Source organism: Perognathus longimembris, chromosome 2 (genome assembly GCF_023159225.1).
Source record: "Perognathus longimembris pacificus isolate PPM17 chromosome 2, ASM2315922v1, whole genome shotgun sequence".
NCBI lineage: Eukaryota > Metazoa > Chordata > Mammalia > Rodentia > Heteromyidae > Perognathus > Perognathus longimembris.
The window spans coordinates 12,948,786-12,968,689 of NC_063162.1; the positions used below are offsets into that span (position 1 = coordinate 12,948,786).

The 19,904-nt window shown below is 44.5% G+C and overlaps 1 protein-coding gene across 1 annotated transcript; it reads right to left on the reverse strand.

Annotated features, from left to right (window-relative positions):
• Positions 1-16,558: 16,558 nt before the first annotated feature.
• On the reverse strand, positions 16,559-18,347 carry Adrb1 (adrenoceptor beta 1). Its single transcript, XM_048334970.1, has one exon. The coding sequence runs from the start codon at positions 18,254-18,256 to the stop codon at positions 16,685-16,687; it is 1,572 nt and encodes a 523-aa protein (XP_048190927.1). The 5' UTR covers positions 18,257-18,347; the 3' UTR covers positions 16,559-16,684.
• Positions 18,348-19,904: the final 1,557 nt, after the last annotated feature.

Genomic DNA, 19,904 nt, shown 5'->3' on the forward strand with positions numbered 1-19,904 from the left:
CCTCTTCAAGGAATGCCTGAACATTGAAGAAAAGCAAAGTGGTTACTGTTTATCAGAATTGGGCAAGGGCCTTAGCAGTGACCAGTCTATCTGCATTCTTCCCACATTCAGCATTTTGGTTATCAAACATAAAATTACCTTCCACAACTTACTGGGGGACAGAGGGCAACAAAACCCATTCAGATCCCAAGGCCTGCTTTGAGTGCTGTTCCTGATGCCTCCATTCAGAGTTTACAAGGTAGGGGTCACTATTCAGCCTCTCACTCCATGGGTGTAATCTGTCATATGATGTGGATGATTCTGCAGGTCAGAAGCCACTTCATGTATACAAGTAGGTGCTGAAACAGGAACAAAAATTGTAGTACTCGCCTGCAGAACAGCAAATCAGTTGAAGGGGAGGAGTTGCTGTCTATGTCATTAAGCTGCACCTTGGGGCCACTAGTCAAGAATAAGAACTTAGGTCTGTACCCTATGACCCAGCCATACCACTCCTAGGCATCTATCCTGAACAACAGGTCCCAAGATATCAAAAAGACATTTGTACTTCCATGTTTATCGCTGCACAATTCACAATAGCCAAAATATGGAAACAACCCAGATGCCCCTCCACAGATGAATGGATCCAAAAAATATGGTACCTATACACAATGGAATACTACATAGCGATGAGAAATGGTGAAATATTGGCATTCGCAGGGAAATGGTCAGAACTTGAACAAATAATGTTGAGTGAGACAAGCCTAGAACACAGAAAACAAAGGGGCATGATCTCCCTGATATATGACTGTTAAGGTGGGGGGAGGGGGAGACAGTAGAGACCAGGTCTGTGAAACAAAAACTTCTTGTCAAATGGTATTTCCCACAGGTTTGGGTCAGCGACCCTACACTATGTAACTAAAACCAAACAACTACTCAACATATAAAGGTCAAAAATTGAGGGGCTGGGGATATGGCCTAGTGGCAAGAGTGCCTGCCTCATATACATGAGGCCCTGGGTTCTATTCCCCAGCACCACATATACAGAAAATGGCCAGAAGTGGCGCTGTGGCTCAAGTGGCAGAGTGCTAGCCTTGAGCAAAAAGAAGCCAGGGACAGTGCTCAGGCCCTGAGTCCAAGCCCCAGGACTGGCCCCCCCCCCCAAAAAAAATTGACCTCTCAGTGGATCACAATAGCTCAAAAGCTATTTATGTACGTTCATATAAGACTATTGTCGACATATTGTCTATTGTCGACATTACATTTAAAGCCCTAGGTGAATTTTCTTTGGCGTAGGCCACGTGGCTATTGTATATGTTCTTGGTACATTGTATATTGTATATATGTCTACCGACCTAGGGAAGGGAAAGAAAAACAGGATGTAAGATAGCACAAGTAACGTACACACTGCCCTACTATGTAACTGTACCCTTTTTGCACAACACCTTGTCAAGAAAACCTTTTCTTTAATTAATAAATAAATTACAAAAAAAATAACTTAGGTCTGATCACATTCAGATCATCATTAGTAATGTTGATAATGGATGTGATTGTAAAAGCACTTTGGGTAGCTAGACAGGTATATCAATGAAGGGGGAGGGGGCAATAAGTACAGGTTGGATTACACACTATCAAATTTTGGGCTGGGAATATGGCCTGGTGGTAGAGTGCTTGCCCTGGGTTCAATTCCTCAGCACCACACATATAGGAAAAGCCAGAAGTGGCGCTGTGGCTCAAGTGGTTAGAGTGCTAGCTTTGAGCAAAAAGAAGCCAGAGACCGTGCTCAGGCCCTGAGTTCAAGCCCTAGGACTGGTGAAAAAAACAAACCCAAACCTGTCTAATTTTGTTATATATGTTTGAGTATATGTGTGTAGTTTTGTGTACATATGAATGAAGATAGCATAATGAAACCCACTAAACCACTATATCAAAAAGTAGAGAGAAAGAAGATGGTGGGATTGAGGTAATAAGAGAGGGATGAACTTATTCAAAATATAATGCATATGTCTATGGAATTATTACAATGAACCCCCTTGTATTAATGTATGCTAATAGAAAATAGGGAAAAAACACCCTAAATTTCAGAGTGTCTTGTTAAACAACTTGAAAGCTTTGATCCTGAAAAATCCATCTATGCAGGACCCATGGTCATTCTATAAACAGGTCAGACTCAGAAAAAGCAGATTTATTGACATCCTGGGAGCCTCTTCCTATCCCTATCAGAAGATAAGGAACAAAGGCAAATGCAGGGAAAAAACATAAAGAAACTTCCAATATTTTGAGGAGTCTGGCGTTCGAGGTGTTAGTCCCATTTCATTGATGAGGAAACTGAGGGTCAGAGACTAAGTCACAAAGACAACAGCCTTAGCAGAACCAGACTCATGTCTAGCTGTCTGCTTCCATTCTTGTGAAAAGACAGGATATTTTATTGAAGCTGCACTAATTGATGGATTCCAGAGTCCAATCCCATGTCAGGTGCAGGAAGGGTGTTGTTCTATAAGGTTCTAGATGTGGTTGAGATCCACTATCCAGAAGCAAGATTTTGGTCAGAATGGTGCTGAAACTCGGAGGAAATCAACAGATTTATTGGATGTCTGGGCTCTGTGCTTCACGTGATGACCACATCTCTAGGAACTCTCAAACCTGGTGGAAGTTGGGACCTCTTGAATAGATACCTCAACAGATAATTCCTGTGCTAAGGTGACTTAGTTGTTTGTTCTAGAAACCTTTCCCTTAGGAGAGTTAAAACTGTAAAGTATTAAATTTTAACTGGCAGTTTACTTCAGGAAATACTTGGGGTAATTTAACCCAGACAACAGGCAAACAATTTGCTTTGCAAACAACCATTTACTTGTCAAGACTTGCTTTAAGCACCTGTCTAGCGTTCACGAGGTCCTGGGATCATCCTTAATACTGAGGAAAGAAAGAAGAAAGGAGGGAAGAAAAAAGAAAGGAAAAAGAAGGAAGGGAGGGAGGGAGGAAGGAAGGAATAAAGGAAGGAAGGAAGGAAGGAAGGAAGGAAGGAAGGAAGGAAGGAAGGAAGGAAGGAAAGAACAAAGGAAGGGCAGCCGGATTTGGGGCCAAAGATCCTTACACTGTCTGCTCACCAGTCCTTCAGTATTATGTTACAAAAACTACCCAAATTCTCTGCAGAGAATCACTTGTTGCCCACATCCTACAATCCTATAAATAACTATTAGCACTTCCTCCTTCTAAGCCACTGAGATTTCCTCAGAATGGTGTTTCTTCTCAAAATTTGGATTTGCTGTACTAACAAAGGGCCTGGCAATATTTTGAGGAGTCTGACATTCGAGGTGTTAGTCCCATTTCATTGATGTGGAAACTGAGGGTCAGAGACTAAGTCACAAAGACAACCTTAGCAGAACCAGACTCATGTCTAGCTGTCTGCTGTCCAAGAGCACATTGCTGTGGAAACCTAACTTCCTTGTCCATACTCTGAAGGAACCACATCAGCTCCAGAGGTTCTGCTTTGCTCACCTTAAACTCTGCCCAAAACAGATTTCACCATTGGTTAAGCTATAGTATTTTTTCTTCCCTTCTCTCTCTATTGTTAAAATACCTTTATATGATTTTATCTAAATAAATTCCAAACAACATAGTAGAAAGGGACCCTATGTATGCTAAACACTTAATGAAATTCACCATTTTAACTATTCTAAAGTGATCATTTTGGTACATTCAAAGCTCATAAAGTTATAATCATTGTGGCATTTTATCCTCCCAAAAGGAAACACTATATCCACTAGGCAGTTACTCTTTATTCCTCTTTCCCAGCTCCTCGCCACCACTAGTCCACATTTTCTGCCATGAATTCTCCCATTCTGGAGATGTTCCTGTGCTGCCTAATGATGTTTTGGTCAATGAAATTCTATGATGGTTCTCTGAGGTGCTGTTACCCAGTGACATCATTGCCTCTTCATTTGTGTAATTGTACTCGATTATGCTCAGCCATGAATTCACACAAGAACACACTTCTCAGGGCATATCCCCATTAGCATATCCTTATTTTCCTATGAGTGTAATAGTATACTATATATGTGGCATTTGGGATCTGGCTTCTTTGGCTTAGTATACAGTATTTCTGATCAAATAGGACTTTGTGGGATTCAACAGTCACTATCAAAGGAGCAAAGGAGCCAGCCAAGTACATTAATTATTATGACTAAGAGTTTTTCTCCTATTAGTGAAGGAGAAGAAGTGGTCCTCAAAGATAACAATAGGAGGGGAAGCCTGCACACTGTTTGGCCACTTGACCTCAGAAGGAGCTGTCCCTCACTTCCTCAAGCTCTGGGCTGACATAGCCATAGCTTGCTTGGAGTCCCTGATACACAAAGTGAGGAGCCCCCCTGGGCTTTTTTGTCCAGCCTCCTTGGTCTTCTTCTGGTTCAGTCCTTGTATATTAGACAATATGGTGGGCAGCTGGATGAAGCCAAATGACTGGGGGAGATGCTAGGGGGGACCTAGCTTGCATTTTGCTCAGTGTATGTTCCATGTCACCAGACTGAATGGAAAGAGACTGCTGAAAGTTTTCCTGCCCATTCCTGTGGGAGTCATTGCTCACTTAACTTTTCCAACAAACAGCAATGAGACTTCTTAATGTGACCTGGGAGTTCGCCCTCCTTCAGTGATTCTGCCCGGGTGCTGTTGTGTACGAGCATCTTTTAGATACGTAGGCTGAAAGAACACTGTGAATAGTTCTGATAAGAGCACATTAAGAACTGAGACAATCCCAGACTCCCCTCCCATCACCCTTCCCAAAACACCAAAGAAGTACCTAACACCATTGAATCCAAATCATGAATCAACACTAGGGACTAATATAAATCTTTTTTTTTCTAGTGACAACCCAACACTTAGAAAATTTACTTCATCGTTTCCTTTCCCAGTTAATGTCAAATTGAAAATTGATGCTCTATACAGTTACCAGCAGGACATTTTATGGCTTTTCCTTAGAGGATTTCTTTTTCATTCTCTCCTCCTCCGACTTCTGAATGTTGCATGGCATGAGATATGAAACTACCAAAAAAAGAACTTTAAAAAATGTCACTACTTTTCCTTTCTTCAACCTTTATGATGAAGACAAAGGGTCACACTAGTTCAGAAGTATTTATCTTATAAATATTGCATAGAAAATTGCCAATTGAGATAAATGTCACGGGAGGTACTGAAGCATATGACCACAGTCAATTTATGAGACAGCTTAAAATAAAGAAACTCTCTGCAGTATGAAGATTGTTGTGAAATTTAAAAATGTAGCCAGGCACCAGTGGCTCACACCTGTAGTCCTAGCTGCTCAGTAGTCTAAAATCTGAGGATGGTGATTTGAAGCCAGCCCCAAGTAGAAAAGTTCTTCCGATTCTTATCTCTAATTTACCAGCAAAATATTGGAAGTGGAGGTGTGGCTTGGGTGGTAGAGTGTCAGCCTTGAGCAAAAGGCCAAGGAAGAACATGATGCCCTAAGTTTAAACCTTAGTTCACGTGTGTGCATGTACATGCACACACACATACACACATGCAGGCATGCACATATGCACACATACATAGAAAATCACTTATGGCCACCAAGTGAGATAGGAATTCTTAGTGGACCCCTTGAGATGTCTGCACATCATACTGGGGGGAAGATTGTAACCGTTTTTCTTTTGTGATCTTTTGTGTGTGTGTGTGTGTGTGTGTGTGTGTGCACACGCGCTTGCGCGCACGTGTGCACATGCACACGCCAGCACTGAGGCTTGAACTCGGCTCTCATGATCTCACTTGGCTTTGTGCTCAAACCTGGTGCTCTACCATTTGAGCTCCACTTCCAGTTCCTTCTTTTATAATCTTGAAAAGGCTGGTGACTCAAGGGGAGAAAGAAGATGCTGGCCTGTTCCATTCTGAGGTTCTATATACTACTAGTTGAACTATTTTCTTAGCTGGTAACTTGTCTATGGCAAGGAGAAGACTGGCTTAAAAAAAAACTGTTGACTAGCAATCACTGTTATACCTCTGGTAGTTAACATTCAATAATGGGCTGCAACTCTAGTTATTGTGCATTGCCTTTATTTTATTCCTTTATTGAATAGTATTATTCTCTCATATAATATATTTAATAGGTAGATGGTTCATGTTCATCTCTGATCAGTGGATGACATTCTCTAAAGGAACATTCTTTAACACAGGTCTGAAATTCCATATTGAAAATTCCCAAGTATGGGAAGCTTGGAAGATAAACTTTTTCCATTAACTCATTTGGCCGTTAACGTGACCTTGCTTGAACTCATTTGGCAGCAAAATCTGAGTTGGACTGGCAGGAGGCTATTTATAGCCATTATGTATCTATTTAGTAGTACTAATCACACATTTCACAATAGAGACAATAATGTTTGATTATATAAATCTGACCTGACCTGGACCTTGCCTAAGGGAGTCACACAATATCAAGGATAGCATATTACCTTCCTAAAATTAAACAAAAAATTCTGAATTCTGAAACATACTTGGCCCCACAGGATCTTGGGTAAGAGTTTGTGGACCTATTTCATGTATTATTTTGTCTAATAATATATGTATGTGTGTATTATATTAACTTTGAGATCTTCACATGTGACTTTTGTAAGCTTATGTGGTCACTCTTAAAAGGGAACAAAACATTTTCTCATATTTCCAAGCAGGATTGAGAGTTACTTCTGCTTTTTGACAAGTGAACTTTTCAAAGTAGTTATTTAATTTGTCACTCTCCTAAGGCTTCCAAAACACAGGCGAAAGAAACATAGACAAGAGTAGTCACTGATCAAAAGACAAATACTTCCTGACCGCTTTCATAAATGGCATCTAAGGGGCTGGGGATATGGCCTAGTGGCAAGAGTGCTTGCCTCATATACATGAGGCCCTGGGTTCGGTTCCCCAGCACCACATATACAGAAAATGGCCAGAAGTGGCGCTGTGGCTCAAGTGGCAGAGTGCTAGCCTTGAGCAAGAAGAAGCCAGGGACAGTGCTCAGGCCCTGAGTCCAAGCCCCAGGAATGGCAAAAAATAAAAATAAAAAAAAAATAAAAAAATGGCATCTAAGAAAGACAAAGAGTGGAAAGCTTCAGTGAGACAGAAGTGCTGGTGATCTGTCTCACAGTTAGTAATAACATTTCTTAAATTTCAAAGTAGGTACACAAGTAGATTTTTAAGTCCACTCTGCTGCAAATAAAGGGAAAGCCTGTTAATTAGTTTGTTTCAATCACTTCAGGAAGTAACATGTATATCACATTGAACTCCACAAAGATATACAACTATTATAGAATAAATAATAAAACAAACATATATGTACAAAAATACACAGCAATAACAGAAAAGAGTACCTGTCTGATTTTGAAGACTATCTATAGGACCTAGGAGTTAAATGAGCAACTCATTATAAATTGACCCACAATACAATACAATGGTGACATGTAATTACATTGCTTGCAAATGAAAAGTCTAAGAGTATAATCATCTTTTGTGTCACAAGTTTGAAATTTGGCTCTGTCATTGTAAGTTTAAACGTGTGCGGTTAAGTCAAGTCAGTTCCCCAGTACTATTACAAAAGTCATTGTTTTTCTCTCCTCAATAGACACAATTCTATGGTCAGTCACCGGCCAAAATTCCAGTCTAGGATAACCCTGCTAAGAGGGTGTCATTTTTAGAAACACAGTTAGCTAAACTCTGCACTCAATTAAATTCATTGGGTAGGCAAATCACTGAAAGGAAGATTTGAATGCTCGCTAGACAAATGTTTCATGCACTTCAGGAAGAGAATGTCATTGAATGAAATGGAAATAATGCTATTTCTGTTAGCAAGGTTGACAGAGTCAAATACCTACTTCCAGTAAGGTAGAGGGAAGCAGGAGCTTTTCCATGGAAAGCTGTAGGGAAGGCTACAAAATATCTTTTCTCCCTGGACTCAAATAACTAACAAATAGTAGGTGGGAGTCAAATGCTGGCACTGTCTGCCCACATCTCCAAGTCATATCTAGGGGAGAAAGGAGTGTCAGTCTCAGAACAAAAACACTTGGTAACTGCTAGGTGACACAAGTAAGGGATACACTGGTGAACCTACACCCAGTTCTTTCTTCTGACCCCATGCTTGCTAAGAAGTCATCAGCCCTGAGTGAGAAGAAAGTTTGGTCATATACAATAGGCATTGTGACAGCTACACTGTGAATTATGAAAGGGATTTCTGATTTTATATCTCTCAGGGACTAATGCACAAGAATGTATTCATATCAAACAGGGTTGAGGGTTTAAGGCACAGAGCTTGGGAATGCCCTGGGTCCATGTTCCTGGATAGTCTCTCAGCCCCCTCCCCCACCCCACCCCTGCTGTCACTTTCCCGGGCTAAAGCTCCACACAGAATGTCTGGGAAACAATCCTGGGGGTTTGTTTGTTTGTTTGTTTGTTTTGTCTTTTGTTTTTAGTCGGTCATGGGGCTTGAACTCTGGGCTTGGGTGCTGTCCCTGAGCTCTTCAACACAAGGCTCGTGTCTCCCAGCCTTTCCTGTCTGGGCTGGCTTTGAACTGTGATTCTCAGATCTCAGCCTCCTGAGATCCTAGGAATTCAGGCATGAGCCACGGGCACCCAGCTAACAACCCTGATTTGATTATAAAAATATGATGATATTGATCTAGCTAGGCTACAAACCCTAAAGAATCAAAGTCAGCTTATTACAGAGATCTTTGCATGTCCATGGGCTGGGGTGTGGCTCAAGTCACAGAGTGCTGGCCTGGCAAACACAAGACCCTGAATTCAATCTTCAGGATGTCCCCCAGCCCCACCCGCCTCACCCCGAGAAAGCTATGTAAGCGATACCCAGAAGTGGATGTGTGGCCCAAGTGATAGAGTACCAATCTGCAGTGAAATAGCTAAGTGAGAGCTGGAGGCCATGAGTTCAAGCCCCAGTACCGGCACCCACAGGAAAATATTGAATCACAATTGTAGTTGTTGTTTCTTATACTTCTAGCAGAGGCTGCCCCACACGGTGTTTGACACTTCCCACCTTTCTCTGGAAACTGTTCTTTAAATTGGGAACATCAGTGTGGACATACAAAAGAAATAATGCGGATATCACAGTGTCTTGCAGGATGCAGCTCTACTTAGGCTTTGCTATAGTCTGGAATGTAAAGGTTCCCCAAAGGCCCACGTGTTAAAGGCTCAGCCATCAGTGTGGTGCTGGTGGGCAACTTTGCTTCACAGAGGACTCATCACAGGAATGTTCTAATAGGCTCGTCCAGTGTTTTCTGAGAACAACTAATGGAAAATGACGTATTTGTCGGAGAAGATGTGATGAGACTTGTGTACTTGTGCCTTTGGACAGGGGGCGGTATTGGTTGCTTGCTTGAAAGAAAATTGACACCGTATTTTGCCTCTTTTGTCCTGTGCTTGCCAGATGACTTTGCAGGATTGTAAAATATTCATGTTCATGTTACACTTTTCACTTTGTACAAATGTGTGAATGCACATGTGTAGGTGTGTGCATGTGGCTCTGGCGACACTGAGCGACACAATTCCAGGAAGAAGGATCTCTTGAGGCCACCAGATCAGGGCAGAGCTGCACATTTTGTTCCATGTTGTGTTCTCATTTCTAGCTAGGAAGATTCCTTGTTGTGAGAGGTGATTCCTAATTAACAAGAGAAACCATGGGAGTTGTGAAGTTGCTTGAGAGAGCAATTATTTCGTGCATGGTAAATGGGGTGGGGGCGGGGTAACCTATCTTCATGTTTCACAGGCAAGATTGCTGAACACAAGAGTGGCCCTGTCTTAGTTCCAAATGCTGCTGAGATCACCTATAAGTCTAAACTCCATGAAGGAAGGGTACGGGTGGCTTATGCCTTTAATTCAACTTAGGAGGTTGAGATCTGAGGATCATGGTTTGAACTCAGACTGTGCAGTAAAGTCCTTGAGACTCTTCTCTCCAATTAAGCAGAAAAAAAAAGCCTAAAGTGATACAGCTCAAGTGGTAGAGTGCCTGCCTGCTTTGAGCAAATCAGCCTAGCGAGAGTGTGAGACCCTGAGTTCAAGCCCCCAGACTGGCATGAAGCAAAACACCCTGAAGGATTTGGGTTTGGTATAAAGGAAACATGTGCTGATGGAATAAGTTACAATATAGTAGACCAGGTCTTAGAGCTTCAGACTGAATCTCACCAGCCCTGGGGGGATGGATGTAGACTTCCACTTGCATAAGCTTGCTATCTAGATATAAACCTATATGAGGACAGGGGATTCTCAACTAGATATAGAGCCCTCATATGCCACCGACTAGAATTTTTCTGAGGTACTCCGTTTTACTTAGCTATGCCTATTTTAAGAAAAGGGAAAAGAATCGTTATCTCAGGATTGATCACCGAATCATTTAAGCACAGTAAGTTCTTTAAAAAGAGCATTTTACAACAATGTTACCTATAATGGTACAAAATGTTATTGGAACATCTATTAATATTTACTTTGTAAAAGCCTTGTTCACAGAGACTGAAAGGTTGCAGGTGAGTTCCTATAGGTAACCTACCAGTTTAAGTCAGCCAATTCTTGTAGCTTTGCCACTGTTTGTTAAATTGGGAACAAAGAAACCTGATATCCTGCACACTACAAAAGAAAGGCAATCAAAAATACAAACTCCTGGAGCTCTCAGCACTTTCCATCTCTGAATTGCCAGTCCAAGAAAGAGAGAACAAGCTAGATAGTTATTAGCTTTTACCACTCAATACAAAATTGTAGAGGTAACTTTCCAAATTGATTTGCTTTTCTCAGTGTGGCTGTGAATTAGGAGTCACTGAACAACTGCTTTTGCAAAGCACATAGCAAACAGGTTTTTTAATCCGATGTTTGAGAAGAAGATTATTTTATTCAGTTGTGGTTTCTGTGAAATTTTAAGAGCAATAGAAAGTGACAGACTATTTGTTCAAAGGCATGAGGGTATTATATATATTTTTGCTATTCTTAGTTGTTCTTTATTCCTTTTTTTAAAGGGATTTTTTTGTGGGTGGAGTTGCTAGGAAAGGGAAAGAAGGTCAAGAGGAAGTATTGGAAAAGATAAACTTTGCAGAGAATTCTGTTTAACAGAGCATCTCAAAGGGATTTACAGGCAAAGCCTACCACTGGGCTTGGTGGGTAAGAACCTGATTCACAGACAAACAGACTGGCCATCCCCAAGGTCACAGGGCACAGTGGGAATTAAAGTTCCATAAGGAGCCAGGGCGGCCAACATGGGCCATCTGCCTGAACAAGTTTTCTGCTTTTCCAAGGGCATCCACCATTATCCCAGATCACTGCAGCTACTTTCATTTACAAGAGTTAAAGGTCTACCAATTCATGTCACCCTCCAAACCCAGGATACCAACAGACAAAGCCCATGTTATGTGGTAATGTAGTAATTTCCTGGAATAAATGTCTGTGAAGATAGTCCCATGCCCCAAATAGAAAACCGATCATGAAGAACTTTGCTCAGAAAAGTACAAACAATAATTTAAATATTTTTTTCTGCTTGGAGTGCCAGATAATTATGAGCCATATTGAAATTTTCAGGGGAAAAAAATCCAGACGTGACATTTAAAATGCATCACAGGTAAGTTTTGTATCATGAACAGGAAGAAAACAGTGTGATCTTGCTACAACTAATTAGCAGCTATGAGCAAGGGATGGGGAAAAGAAATGGGGGGAAAGAATTTGTGTGCTGGAAGATGCTGAAAATCAGAACTTGAAGAAAGTGCTCGGAAGAAAATTCTACTCTTTAGAGAATTTATCTAGAACTAAGTGCTCTAGATGTTTCAAACTCATTCAAGAATGCAAGCTCATTCGAGAATGAAAAAAAATATCTGTGTGTGTGTGGCAGTTCCATAACAAGCTACAGAAGGTAGAAATGTGATCTTTGTCCAACATCTGATTAAAGGTCCAGTTTAAAGGCAATTATTTCCTACACTTTCTTGGGTGTTGTTAATGTGACCATAAAGATCATGTTCTACCGAGCAGCCCGATGTGATCTTTCCAGGGCTGCTAGATTTTTGTGCTTTTTTTTTTTTTTTTTTTTTTTTTTTTTTTTTTTTTAATGAGAGCGATTGGATTTAGAAGCCTCTTACTTGCTTCAGGACCAAATGGCTGAATGTGATGGATTCAGAAACTATCACCCTTCTTCCACACACAAAAAAAGACTATTGGCACAGTAAGTTAATCCACAAAGGTTCTATTTATAGTAATAATGCCTCTGTGATTGTATTATAGAGGCTTTCTAGTAGAGACTCTCTAAATGAAAGCTGGGTAAACATGTGTATTTGGGGGAGTGGTATTTCCAGGAAAGGAAGCTTGTTTCAACCCCATTGCAAAGTAGAACAGTATTTGGGGCATAGTGAATCAAAAATGATGAGATTGAAGAAGCAATATCCTAGATGGAAATTTAAATAACATGAAAGGTGTGTGTGAAGGGGAAGAAAGAGAAATTAATTTAATTCCATTTGCTGATATGACTGCAACGTAACTATTTTTAGGTATAATCCAAACCGTGCATATCTTCTCCATTTTGATTAGTAGAAAATTGGCAGAGAGTCAGAAGAATTAGTATTTCTCAGTGCATTATGCCAGAAATGTACAAATAAGACCTCATCATCTGTGCCAATGTGTTGAATTTGAATTCCTACTAACATTTTGATTTGTTTATTTTTTCTTCAAAAGAATGAACAGGTCCAGTATTGTTAAAGACATTTCAAAAGAAAAAAATGTCTTTTACAATGAGAAGCAAAAGTTAAACATCAATTTCTTTTGGAACCTCACTTAGAAGCTCTTGCTAGAAACTTAAATGTTTATAATATTTGGATGTTTCCTATGCAGAATTTCCTCCTGGCAGCTTTACATATTGTCAGAGGAAGTCAGCATACTCCACAAAACGTGAAATTAAAATAGGAAAAAGTGCTTAACGAGGGAAGATTTCATAATAACCTCTTAGAAGTTATTAATAACTCTAGTTCCTAGGAAAGCATAGAAAACAAATTTTGTATCAAGTTCATCAAGAGTGTAAGATGTATGTTGTACCAATTGGTATACTGGAGGGACAATTTATATTATCCTAGCAACTTTTGATTGCTAGTTATTAGAGAGCTTAACAATGCTCAACTGAAACATAATTTCACATGGAGCAGGTCAATGGATTCATTGCTTGGATTTCAAGGCCCAGGCCTTTGGTTCTGGTACACTTAAATCTATGGGCCAGGGTAGCTTTCTGCATACAACCTGGCCTTTGTTTACACTGCTTTCGTTTGGGCAGTGTACTTCTGTGGTACACAAGATTAGCAGCTCCCACCTCCAAACTGTCATCATTTTTGTTTTGTTTTGTTCTATTTTGTTTTTTGTTAGTCATGGGGCTTGAACTCAGGATCTGGGCCCTTGTCCCTGATCTTTTTCATTCAAAGCTAGTGTTCTACCACTTTGAGCCACTTCAGGTTTTCTGGCGAGTAACTGAACATAAGAATCTCACAGACTTTCCTGCCTTGGCTGGCTTTGAACAGTGATCCTCAGATCTCAGTCTCTTGAGTAGCTAGGATTACAACAGGTATGAGCCACGAGCACCTGGCCTGCCATAACTTCTGAGACCAGCAGGCTAACTTCCACATGCCCTAGTGTATATCAATGGCAGTTGTCCTCCAAAACAGCAAAAAGGATTTTTATAAGTAATTCAGAATCACTGATATGTCTGTTTTACATAAAAATGGTTTCTGTCTCCTAACAACATGTACAAACAAGTCCTAAGATTACAGGAGTTTCCCCTAACTCATTAAAGAGAATGAATAAAGTGAACGAACCTGTCCACCAAATACTTAAATGATGCAATTTGCTCCTGCATTTGAAAAGAACATTCATGGTTTAAGACCTGAAGTTCGATGGGCCTGCATACGTGTTCAGGGCTGTAAGATTTCTTTTTACTAAAATATGAGGATTTACCTAGACAGAGTAAATAAATAGGAAACCAGGAAAATAAAACATTATCCTGATACTTTTTAGTGTTCATCAGACATTAAATCTTAGTTGTTGTTTTTTTGGGTTAAAGAGGAGCAAAGTCTCTAACAAAATCTGTACTCACAGGAAGGGAGAGAGCTAAGAGAGGACCACTAGAGAGAATACAGTTGGTTCTTGGGGATATCAGAGTGATATTCATCCTGAGATGGGTTTTAGATTCTACAAAATAAGTTTCAATATTTAGCATCCTAATCTCCTTCATGCCTATCTATTTTTTTCTATTGCTTTGCTGGAGAAAGAGGGTAAACTTTGGAGCAGCTTTTGTTGACATTATGTTCTTCTTGTTACCTTCTGCTGGCTTCTATAACATCCAGTCTCCGGAGAAGACCGTCCCTGGTGGCTTTGGGACATTCCACTATGAAAAATGTGACCGGTCCTGACCGTCCCTAGAAGTGAATTATCTCATTATGGTCTAGAGTATAGTTTGAACCAAAACTCTAGACACTGGTTTAACTGGGAAATGAACAACTTTCTTTAAATATATTAAATAAATGCATTCTGGAGAATGTGAAATTAATCTCATGATGGAATTACACTGTATTTTCCCCCAGGAATTAATTTGATTGAAAAACGGGTTTATTATCACGCTGTAAAGAAGCTAAATATTTTCACATTTGCTTTTACCTTAACCTGGCCACCCAGAGCCTCTGCTAAAAATGATCTATTTACTTATACAAAACACATAATATTTACTTCAGAAGCACTTCTATAAAAGTTTTGCTTCACTGTCAAAGTTTTATTTTCATTCTAAACAACTTCTAGAGAAATCTGCACACAGTGATCAACTGTAAGCTGTGATTTTTTTTTTAAGTGGAAAACAAGCTATGGAAGTGACTTACTGCATTTCAAGTAGGCAACAGATTATTCAGTAAGTTAGTCTTTGTTTCTGGGCACAAATGCAGTTGAGCTACCTGGATCCCTTACCTCTCTCCCTCCTTCCCTTTCCTTCCTTCTTTCCTTCCTTCCTTCCTTCCTTCCTTCTTTCCTTCCTTCCTTCCTTTCTTCCTTCCTTCCTTCCTCCCTCCCTCCACTCCTTCCTTCCTTCCTTTTTTTTTTAAATAAGATACACAATCCCAAATGTTGCTTTTTAAGCCAAGTACAGCAGATGGGATCTTGAATGCGCCTACAAGTAGTCTGGAATACCTTGAATCTGGCTGTGAAAATTTAGGGCAAATCTGCAACTCTCAGTAGGTGAATGCCTCATTTGGTCTAGACACATTTTGCTATGTTATTGAGTCATGAAATGCTATTAAAATGGTTCTATGAGAAATCTAGTCTGTATTTTGAACACAACAAACTGTCTTTTTCATTATTAATGACCCCTGACAGATACACAGCAATCTTGATAGTGCCTCATTGGTATTTATTGCACATGGACCATTTCCTCACACAAGTAGTTAGTTGCACCAGAGTATAAATACTTGGTAAAACACACAAGAAATAGAATTTATACACAAGTGCTAAGTTTTACCATCAGATTCACGTTGTCACTTGGACATTAAAAAAATAATAATAAAAATTCGTAAGATAATTATATTTATAATATGGATACAGTTACAGTACCATGATAAAAGAGTATAAAAAGATAATTTCCCAATGAAACATTAACCCAATAATGTAATAGACAATAGAAGTCGAGTTTGAATTTTATTTGTTTTATACCCACCTCCCTACCCCATTAAAAATGTTTTGTGTGCAAGAAACATCTGTGGATTTTTACAATTACTCGACACTGTGCAAAAAAAAAAGACATTTTGAGCCACTTCTGTTTTATTTGTCTTGGTTTTTCTGTTTTGTTTTGTCCATATGTGCAGTAATCGGAACTGTTGCCTATTTTTTCCCCCTCCTCCTTTCTTTTTCTGTCCTGTCAACTGACAGAGTCACTTGTCACAGAGAGAGACTCAGAGCCTGGTCCTTCCAACTAATATTGATACATAAATAAGCTGTTTAATATAAACAAGTCTTTCTAGCTTGCTGTGCACGACGCACAGGGTGAGGTAGAAAACTCTTAGCCAGACCACGGAGGTGCACAGGTGACAAGGGTTTGCCCTACAGAAGGAAAGCGAGGTGACGTTTGTTTAAGAATAGCTTAACAGTTCTGAAACTCGATTTTTTTTGCATCCATTCTTTCTCTTTGCTTTAAGAACGGGAGAAATCATTACTTGGGAATTAAAATGTAATTTCTCTGGAAAGCAAAAGGAAACATGTCCTGACAATTTGTTCTCTCTCTCTCTCTCCCTCCCTCTCTCTCTCCCGCTCTCTTCCTCCCTCCCTCTCCCTCCCCTTACCCATCCAACTTCCACTCGGGTCCTCGCAGAAAGTGTCAAAAACTCACCTGGAAAAAGAAAATACCTACAGATGCATCACACGCGCGCGCACACACACACACACACGCACTCACACGCACAAAGGCAGGCCGAACCACACACAGAGAAGAACCCAAGGGAACTCTCAAGCCACTCTCTCGAGCCCTCCCCACACTTTCCTTTTCGTGCAACGGGGCCATGGCTTTTGCTTGTCTCGGATGAACTCCGACGAGGCTCGTGGACTTGGGGTTCACCTGCTTTCGGTCTTGGGTAAACACAGATCTCCGTTTCCCCTGGGAAGTCATTCCGGGGCGCCTCGGCGGGCTCCGCTCCCCGGGAGGCGGGAGGCGCTCGGCGGCCGCGTGCAGAGTCCGGCCCTACACCTTGGATTCCGAGGCGAAGCCTGGACGGCGGAGCTCATCCAGGCTGGAGTCGCTGTCCGCGGTCGCCGCTCCTCCTCCTCCGCCGCCGCCGCCGCCGTTGCAGCCGGCCCAGGGCTCCAGCAGGCGCACGGGCGGTGTGGCCCCGACGTCGTCGTCCTCGTCGTCGTCCGAAGCGGCCCCGGGAGACGGCGGCGGCCCGGTTCCCGCCAGGCAGCCCGAGACGCGGGGCCGGTCTCCGTGGGCGGCGTGGCGCCGGCGGGCGGCCCGGCGCGCGCAGCACAGCAGGCGCTGGAAGGCCTTGCGGAAGTCGGGGCTGCGGCAGTAGATGATGGGGTTGAAGGCCGAGTTGGCATAGCCCAGCCAGTTGAAGAAGACGAAGAGGCGATCGGGCACCAGGTCGCGGTGGAAAGCCTTCACCACGTTGGCCAGGAAGAAGGGCAGCCAGCAGAGCGTGAACACGCCCATGATGATGCCCAGGGTCTTGAGCGCCTTCTGCTCGCGCAGGGCCACGAGGCGCGAGGGCCGGCGCTTGCTGGTGCGCCCGTTGGCCATGGAGTCGGCGGCGGGGCGCGGAGGTCCCGGGGAGGGCGAGGCGGACGCGGGCTCGGGCTGCCGCGCGGGGCCGGCGAGGAAGCGGCGCTCGCAGCTGTCGATCTTCTTCACCTGCTTCTGGGCCTCGCGGAACACCCGCAGGTACACGAAGGCCATGATGCACAGGGGCACGTAGAAGGAGACGACGGACGAGGCGATGGCGTAGGCCCGGTTGGTGACGAAATCGCAGCACTTGGGGTCGTTGTAGCAGCGGCGCGCCTCGTCGCTCTCGGCCCGCCACCAGTGCATGAGGATGGGCAGGAAGGACACCAGGGCCGAGATGGCCCACACGGTGCACACGAGCGCCCGCGCCCGCGCGCGCGTCAGCAGGCTCTGGTAGCGGAAGGGCGACGTGATGGCCAGGTAGCGGTCCAGGGCGATGACACACAGGGTCTCGATGCTGGCCGTAACGCACAGCACGTCCACCGAGGTCCACAGCTCGCAGAAGAAAGAGCCGTACTCCCAGCGTCCCCACACCACGATGGTGGCCCCGAACGGCACCACCAGCAGCCCCATGACCAGATCGGCGCTGGCCAGGGACATGATGAAGAGGTTGGTGAGCGTCTGCAGCCGCGGCGTCTTGGCGATGGCCACGATCACCAGCACGTTGCCCGCCACGATGAGCAGCACGATGAGCGCCATCAGCAGGCCCATGCCGGCCGTCCACTGCTGCGACAGCGGCGCCGGGCCCTCGCTGGCCGGGGGCAGCAGCGAGGCGGGCGGCGACGCGGGCACCAGCAGCCGCGCCGCGGTGGCCGCGCCGTCGGGCAGCGGCGCGGCCGACGACAGGTTGCAGGGTTCGGAGGCGCCCAGGGCGAGCGCCCCCGCGCCCATGCCGAGCTGAGGAGGCCGGGGGCGGGGGGTGTGGCGGGGCTGGGCCGTGGTTGGGGAACACCCCAGAAGCCCGGGGCGGCGGTCCCCGCGCAGGGAGGTCGCGGCCGGGTCAGGGTAGCCGCGGCGCGGGGCCGGAGGCATGGGCCCGGGGCGCCTTCCCCGCCGGAGCCGAGCGCTGTCGCCGCCGCCGCCGCCGCCGCTGCTGCTGGAGCCGCTGCCGCTGCTGGCAGAGCCGCCGGGACCTCAGCATGGTTCTGAGCGCGCCGGGCCCGCGGCTCCGGCACCCAACACCCACCCCACCCCGCTCCCACCTCCCCCGAGCCAGCCCCCGGGTCGCGCGTCAGGCTCCGGCAGCCAATCGCGGCAAAGGCACGCCCCCGGACCGGCCCCCCCCCCCGCTCCCCGCACCTTCCCCCTCCCCCGCAGTTGAGCGGCTCTCGGGAGTCGGAGGCCGGAGCGTCCGGCCAGCGTCTGCCCGGCACCCGCCGGCGGCGGCACGCGCCCCAGTGCCCTATTGCCTGCGCCCTCTCCGTGCCCGGCTCCCACCCGGTCCCCGCCCTCTCCCGCCGTCCCCAGTCGCTGCGCATTCCGCTCCCAACCGTCCCACGTTCGCCTCCAGCGCTAGGCTCCGTTTGGCACCGTGATCGGCGAGCACCCCTCTCCCCCCGCAAGGCTCTTGGCGGCACACAGTCCAGGAGCAGCCCGGTGTCCCCCGAGCGCCGGCGCGCGCTGGAGAGACAGCCGGTCCGCCGGGGTTGGGGGACTTGGGCTGGGAGACTGGTTCTCACAAGCAGGGTGCGTGCGAAGTCGTCCCCGATCTAGAGCTGAGCTAGCAGCCTGCCTGCTGGCCGCTTGCGGGAAGGGAGGAGGAGGAGGGTGCTGGTGGCTAGAGGAAGAAACTTCCAGCAGGTCGAGACGCTGCGCACTGCTCTCGTGAGGAAGAAGCCGCTTTGTATGACCTTAAGTGCTAGGAGGGGAGAGCATGGTGGATGCATCAGAGAATGCGCTGTGCTCAGGGCCAGCGGGAAGCACACGGGGCCCAGGCCGGGCTCTGTCTGAGAACATAACGATTTAGATATGTTCTCAGTAAAGGGCGCTTGGGGAGGGGGGGGGGTGTTGGTGCTTAGAGGAACCGCTTTTAACATCTAGAACGTCCAGAGTGAATGGCAATCCACAAAGAAGGAACAAGATCATGACATTGTAGAATTTTCACCTTCAGTTAATTCCAACATTCTCTACTTTATTATTCATGTGGTTTTATAATCGGAGCTAGGCCAATTCAACCCAAAAGGTACCATCACTTTGGGTTGACGTCATGAACTGAGACTTTCATTTGCGTGGTTGCTTTCTCCTTTGCCCAAGTTCCCAGATTCTCACAACTCCGAGATTAGCTTTGGAGGGATGAGCGAAGAAAATATATATAAATACCCAAGGGGATTAAATTCGAAAGCATTTAAAGTTATATCAGTGGGTGGTGGCTTTTTTCTTTTTAGGTTGCTAAATGGATGAGTGGTTATCGTGTAAGTAGATTATATTGGAGGCCTGACAGGATAGATCTCAGGACCATAAACCTCTTGTCTAATTTGGTCCCAGTCATGTCCTCATCTCAGGCCTGAAAAATAAATCTGTAATTAAGTCCCTGAGAAGTAAACAACTTCTAATTGTCAGCACAAGGGTGCACGGTAGAGTTACATAATGTTATATAATGCTCACACATCTTTCTGACATTGGAATGAAAGAACAGCATCTGGAAGGAACGTCAACTCAGATCCACGCCTTGCAGAGCGGC

Excerpts from the sequence above, each read along its gene's own strand:
- Adrb1 (XM_048334970.1), bottom strand. The coding sequence starts at position 18,256 with ATGCCTCCGGCCCCGCGCCGCGGCTACCCTGACCCGGCCGCGACCTCC.